General features: G+C 38.2%; 1 protein-coding gene across 1 annotated transcript; it reads left to right on the top strand.

Moving 5' to 3' along the window:
* The first annotated feature begins 1,188 nt into the window (after positions 1-1,188).
* LOC131334790 (peptidyl-prolyl cis-trans isomerase CYP22) lies at positions 1,189-7,034 on the top strand. Its single transcript, XM_058370036.1, has 7 exons — positions 1,189-1,622; positions 2,622-2,645; positions 3,691-3,778; positions 4,402-4,494; positions 5,376-5,408; positions 6,117-6,173; positions 6,672-7,034. The coding sequence occupies exons 1-7, from the start codon at positions 1,435-1,437 to the stop codon at positions 6,780-6,782; spliced, it is 594 nt and encodes a 197-aa protein (XP_058226019.1). The 5' UTR covers positions 1,189-1,434; the 3' UTR covers positions 6,783-7,034.
* The last annotated feature ends 10 nt before the right edge of the window (positions 7,035-7,044 follow it).

Raw genomic sequence — 7,044 nt, 5'->3', positions numbered from 1 at the left:
CTTATGCTTCCAACAAAAAAAAAGGACAAAAAGCACAGTTATCATTCCTGTCCAAGTTTTTTTTTTTACCTCAATGCGGAATTTTTTATTTTTTATTTTTGTGGAAAAAGAGAATTGAATCAGACCATGCAAAACCCACATTTTTTTCCCTATGGTCGTCTTTTTTTCTTTGTCTACCGTGGTCTTGACACTTCAATCCTAATTGGCAGCCTAACCCTACCCACCTCTTGTCAATGGCCACCTGAGCCACCATCGTCGCAGCCACTATCATCACAATGTAACAGTGACACAAACCACAAGGGAGTAATGTTCCACAAATTAAAGTTCAAGAGCGACTGAACTAAAATTCTCCAATTTTCTGCTAACTTTAACGAAAAACTTATCTGTGCTTATAGTACACAAACCACAAAGGGAGTAATGTTCCACAAATTAAAGTTCAGGGAATTCATCCGCATATTGACAAACCACAGGGGTGCAAGTGAAGTTTGCCCAAAATAAACCATCACAGTATGAAGCATAAACCGCCACTGTAACATTACATCTCTCCCATTTTCCTACCCATACCCAAAATCTGGATAAAAAAACACTGAAAACTCATCTTCAATGCTGTGCCTATTTTCCCACCCATTTTGAGATTCACCTTTTTCCTTACCCAAATTTGGGGAAATCCAAACCCATATCCATTTTTCCCGACACTTGTTTTTACTCCGTACTCCATCCGTTCCTAATTGAGAGTCCATTATTTTATTTTGAGTTGTTCCAAAATAATTGTGCCTTACCAAAAATGGAAAGAGAAATTTGGTGATTTTCTAAAAATGTCCATCACAAGTAAATATAAGTGTTATAAAATATGTAGAATATATGGATAACAGTGGAAATGATAAACATTAAATTTAAATGTAGGTATAATCATTGGATGTCCTCTTAAATACTAGTTCGAATTCCCAAAAAGAGACTCTCAAATTCTCAATTAGGAAGGAGGGAGAAATATTTACCAATGTGCCATTTTGATTCACATTTTGGAGGAAAAGCCTAGAAAAACACTAGATTTGGGTAAAAAAAAAATTGAGTATAGTATCGGAGATGACATATCTAATTAGAGTTTTTACCCAAATTTGGATTGGAAAATGGGCAAGGATTATAGATACAACTCACCGAGCGAGATTCAAACTCAAAGCCGCCTAATTTGATTGGGAGGGTCAAGGAAGCGTCATCTCGCCGCAGCGCATTAGTAGTCGATTATCTACTCTTTCCGAACCCGAACCCGAACCCGAACCCTCTAAAGCGGGCTAGCCCATTGGCCCTTTTGGAAGGCCCGGTTGGTGTGCTGAGTAATTCGCGGTTGTTCTGTATAAAAATCAGTCTATATATAGCATCAGCTCTAGAAAGCCCAAAGAAGGTCTCGTGTTTTTTAGTTTGTGCGACAAGACAACAATGGCGTCCGGAGGAGGGAGTACAGCAGCAGCAGCAGCAGCAGCACCAGTGGTGGAGTGGCACCAGAGGCCTCCAAACCCTAAGAACCCAATCGTGTTCTTCGACGTAACAATGGGCGGTATTCCCGCTGGTCGTATCAAGATGGAGCTCTTCGCCGACATCGTCCCCAAAACCGCCGAAAATTTCAGGTCTAACCTCTGTCTCTCTCTCTATCTGCTTCTATACATAGATACATATATATTGTAAGCATTAGAACTTAGAAGCGAGCTTTGTATGTGTGTACGTATGATTATCTTCAGTGTTCTCATGTACTCTGCTAGAACCCAACATGTACATAGTCTGATAGTCAGTGTCGGCCTCGTTTGCACTGATTAGGAAAAGGGGGCTGTTTTGCAGCTTTGTAAGCAGGGACCGAACCAGGATTTCATATACGTTGGGTTGGGCAGGCCATAAGGCAACCAAAAAATTACTATAATTTTATGGTTCAGGAGTATAAAACAAGGTTAATGTTAATCAATACGAGGTAGAGATAGAAATTGAGGTAATTGGTGAGTTTTTCTTTTCGCGGTCTAAGAGAAAGTGGTCCAAGTTTGTAACTCCTTTTAAAATTCTTTTGTATGACAAATTGTGGGGCCTAACATTATAGGGTTTTTCGAATTGGGGGTAGCCTGGTCTGGCTCCCATAGCCCACCTTTGGATCGGTCTCTCTGTTTATGAGGATACCTGTTGTCTTGGCTTGATGTCAACGATTAATTGTTTATTACCGTGTAACTCATGGAATCACGGCACCGAACTTTTTTTCCTTTTGATGTGGATGCCTCACTTTCGAGCTTTCCCTATACTAGTTACTCTATTTGTAAGTCTTGGGTGCAAATACTTCGTTGATGCCATAATATGTTTTTGTCGCTTTATAACAAGCAGACGGACCCCATGGTGAGGTGAATATGCTGGTCTTCCAGATGTTACAAAGGGTATCTTCGTCAAACAATTATGTGTCTCTGTTTTGTTTTTGTTTTTTTTTTGTTTTTTTTTTCTAGGAGTTTGTATCCATAATCTATTTCTTGTGGCTATTTTTTTCACTTGCTATGTTCGAAATTTTGTTTTTTATGTTTCTGTACAATTGTAGTACTGGTAATTCTACTAGTTCACTCCCCTTTAACTTCCTCTTTCTGATGTAAATTTGGCAGGCAGTTCTGCACAGGCGAGTACAGGTTGGTAGATACTCCGGCTTCCGCTTTCGATATTTTACTTGTTGATGGCTTCTACGTGGAATCTCCTTTTATTTCGTAATAGTTAATACACATTGGAATCACTAGAGTAAGGAATATCAATTATTGGCTGCACACTGTTAAACATAGTATTCTTGTTTAGGTATAATTCTCCTTCAGATTCGTTGAACACTCTAAATAAACTTTTTAGCTTCGACTTAAATGTCGAATGAAGTACATCTCTGTCTTTGCAATGTTAGTTTAGTTCTTGCGGTTCATACATCTGGTAGAGTGCAAAACGGTATTGGAAACATAAGGGGAAGATGTTGGTCCTTTGTCTAGAATTTCAGGGTGGTTATCGATTAAGTTCACAGTTGGAGTGATGACAATGAGTCAGAAGCATAAGTTGCATGATTCAAGGACTGCAAATTCTATGGAGATTTCTTTTTGAAAAAAAAAATTTGTTGAAACCTTATAAGAAACATAGATAGAAAAAATATTTTGACACTTACGGCGGAACAAAGCATGAGGTTTGGGAAACATTGAACGAAGAAATTATAAGAAATATGACCACTTGTTGAACATAAACCTTTATTCAGTTCTTATCATGTTTCTTAAAACTTTGGAAAGAAGTTTTAAATTATAATGTTAGCGTTCTTCATATTTGTCATTGAAGTTTCATGGTTTCATTAGAAGGTTTTTTTTTTCTTTCCGAAAAGAGGGTTCTAGAAGGTATATACATAAATTTCTAGCAGATAAGTGTTTGTGTCTATGTAACCGGCCACCAAAAATTAGCTCCTCTCAGCAACCATACATTAGTGTTTCTTCGTCTTCTTCTTCCATCTAAATGAAGTAGCCATGAACATCTTTACTTTGCTGCGTCAATCCACGGATTGTGGCTAGAACTTCATGTTCAGTGGCGAAGCTTTTTAAATCATACATAAAAAATTGTTGTCAGCTGCCAAATTTCTTAAGTCACTTTTAGATTTATTCTCATGAAGAATTTCTCACTCCTTATCTATTCCTGTACTTGATCTCTTTTTTTCAGGAAGGCAGGATTACCTGTTGGTTACAAGGGATGCCAGTTCCATAGGGTGATTAAGGATTTCATGATTCAAGCTGGTGATTTTTTGAAGGTTGGTCTCTCTCTCTCTCCTCTCTCTCTCTCTCTCAAAAATTAGGGCATGGGATGTATGTATGAGGAACGTGTACCCAGTTGAGAAGCTTGGATCCTTTTAACTTTTTAGTCTTTGAAAAAAGAAGCAATGAGCTGGAAAAGAAACATTTTCAGCCTTCCTCAAGGATGAGAGAGAGGCATTTAAGATGTGTCTGCATACTCATATGGTCATACTCAACTTTTGGACACATATGCCAATATCTTAAGATTTAAGGTTAGGAAGGTCTGACGCTTGGACGCACCCTCACCCTCACCTGATACTCATACCAGAAGAGATAGGAAGAGGGTGTTTACACTGGTGTGGGGGGGAAGAGAAGAAGAAGGACAATAGGGTGAAATTTAGTTGATTTCTCAAGTGCGAGGTTGCAGAATTTGCTGAGAAATTGACTGGATGTCTTTGCACAATGGTGAATTCAGGGCTTCCTATTTCATTCTGTAGCGCGGGGCTAGTGTTAGGGATGGTATGGCTGGTTTATAAGGCCCTTGCTAAATCCATGTGCAATTCGGAATTTAGCATTCTTGTGCTTTCCATGCTTGTTATCTCCTCCTCTTGCCTTTTGACTGTTTGTCTTTGTTTTTCAGGGTGATGGCAGTGGATGTGTATCTATTTATGGAAGTAACTTTGAGGATGAAAATTTTATCGCTAAGCATACTGGTCCTGGTTTATTATCAATGGTAATTAATTTTGTAACCATGGAAAGTTTCTCTCGTGCTACCTTTGAGGTTCCGTAGCTTTCTTTTGACACTCACAAAATTTCAGTGTTTCTTTAAAATTTGATCAAAACAATTATGATGTCTATTGTCTAAACTGGAGGTAATGTTCTATTGAACGTCTGTTTTGCTATTATAATATTTTTACGCCACATGCGACTTCTATTTTGTTTGCCTGGATTTTTGAAGTTGCTCGCAGGGTTAAATTTGCAATTGAAGAAATGAACTACCGCATCATACATATGTGTTAGGTGTCCTGCTGTCTATTTGTTTTATGTATAATTTTCTAGTTTTTTGCATGAGGTGTCCAGCAGGCTGCAGTCTTTTCCTTCATTTCCTGCATCTTGGAAAAGATTTCACCCAGTACCACCTCTAGTTCATCATCAGCCTGCATAATACATGTGTTAGGTGTCCTGTTGTGTATTTGTTTTCTGTATAGTTTACTAGTTGTTTGCATCGAGTGTCCTGCAGTCTTTTCCTTTATTTCCTGCAACTGTGAAAAGATTTCACCCATTACCCCATCCAGTTCACCATCAAATGAGACCTTATGAAAAGTGGCTAGAAGTTCTTTTATCTTTATGAATTCCGATTGGTAAACCCATGGCGGGAATCTTGTTGAAATTGCTCAGTCACTGGCAACTGAAAACTTAATATCGTAAGATATTTTCCAAAAATTTGAATGGCCTATATAGTTTTGGTGCACACTTAGTTTTGGGGATTTTTTCATTGTCATTACGGAAAACTTGTGAGAAGTTGTTTGACCCTTTGTGAAGTTGTTTGTAAGTCTTGAGTACAGCATTGAAAACATATTTCCCCTTTAAGTAATAATGTTCCTTATTTTGCAGGCAAATAGTGGACCAAATACTAACGGATCCCAGGTAACAGAATGATTTTATGGCAGCAGTACTCAATTTAGTTCATTTTTAGATTTTTTTTCCTTATCTATAAGAAAGAGGGAAGAAAAACGTTTGACAATATATTAAACCGAATCCTGTGTTCAATTGTTGGAGATCACCCATTATTGGAAGCTCACTGTTTGTGTTGCTTGGATAAGGTTTGAAGCCTCTCTTGAACGAGGATTATACAAACTTCCTTTTGTATCATGGTTGTGCAAATATTTTCCCTTTTCTTGGTGGAAGGAAGGAGAAGAGTGTGTTGAAGGAAGAGAATTTGCAGGTTGATTATGGTGATGTACTAATGTTGCAGTTAATTGTCATTTTATACCAAAAAAGGAAACCCGACCTACAAGTTATAGAAGGCCATCCATCTTTTGTGACTCTTTTCAGTCATTGTAGTTAATTTTCAAATCCTTCTGAAAAAAAAGAGCACTGATTACCTTCCTCCTTTTCCCATTGGTGTATGTAATTTACATTTCTACCGAATAAGAGAACATCTCCTAAAATTTAAGAAGGCATATCCATCTTTCCTCTGCTTTTGAATCATCTTTGCTTGCGCCATTTCCATCCACCGACATCAAATTTAGTTTGTTTGACCTTCATACTATCACAAACTGCCCTCAAGTTGTTTTGTTCATGTAAGCAAGTTTTATACTACTTATCTTTAGTAGTTATCCTCTTTCTTGGCAGTTTTTTCTCACATGTGCGAAGTGCGACTGGCTTGACAACAAGCATGTTGTCTTCGGGGTATGTTTAATCTTCTTTCCCATTCTGGATTCTGTAGATATGTGTTACATCCTTTATATCTGGCAATCTACTTGATCAAATCAAAGACTTCTTTGGCTGGGTTGACATCGTCCAATAATGCTACGAGGGATTTGGTATCGGTCCTACCTTCTTCCAATGGCAAAAACCATTTCCCTCAGGCTCAACCAAGGGGCAAACACCGGACCCTATGTTTTAACCTATTCTGGCATTCTTTGCGTACGATCTAGTCAACGCATTTTGTTTGGATTATGAATAACCCACGCCCAATTACAGGTGTGTAGAGATTTGTATTCATCATGTGACAACTGCCTTGGTTTTTTCTTTTTCGTTTGATTCAAATAGACCAAATTGCTTTTTTGTGTTCCCTGTCTCTGTTGATTCTATTTTGGGAAGAAGACATCATTTTACTAGCCTCGCTTTTGAGATAGAAACTTCTGTCCATATGTCAAGTAATCTTTGATCTTAACACCTATGCAGAGAGTGCTTGGAGATGGACTTCTGGTTCTCAGGAAGATTGAAATGGTGCCAGTCGGTCCCAACAACCGGCCTAAAATGGCTTGCGTTATTGCTGAATGTGGAGAGATGTAAAGACGAGCTTTACAAGTGAATCAGGAGATATAAGAATCACTGTATTCTATTTCGAGATTCCTACAAGTTTAAAATTTTAGATGACTGCAGCCATTTTTGCTCTCTGTGATGCACAACAAAGCTGATGATGATTACCTAACTTGTAATGAGGTTGTTCCCTAACAGTCATTCAACTGAGCTCTCCTAGTTAGCCTCCACTTGTTTCATCATTCATGACCTATGTTTATTCCCAGCCAGTCATGTTTAGCTGCACCAGCAAGAG

The sequence above is a fragment of the Rhododendron vialii genome, chromosome 7a (assembly GCF_030253575.1).
Source record: "Rhododendron vialii isolate Sample 1 chromosome 7a, ASM3025357v1".
Classification (NCBI taxonomy): domain Eukaryota; kingdom Viridiplantae; phylum Streptophyta; class Magnoliopsida; order Ericales; family Ericaceae; genus Rhododendron; species Rhododendron vialii.
This window is presented reverse-complemented; position numbering and strand designations above follow the sequence as displayed.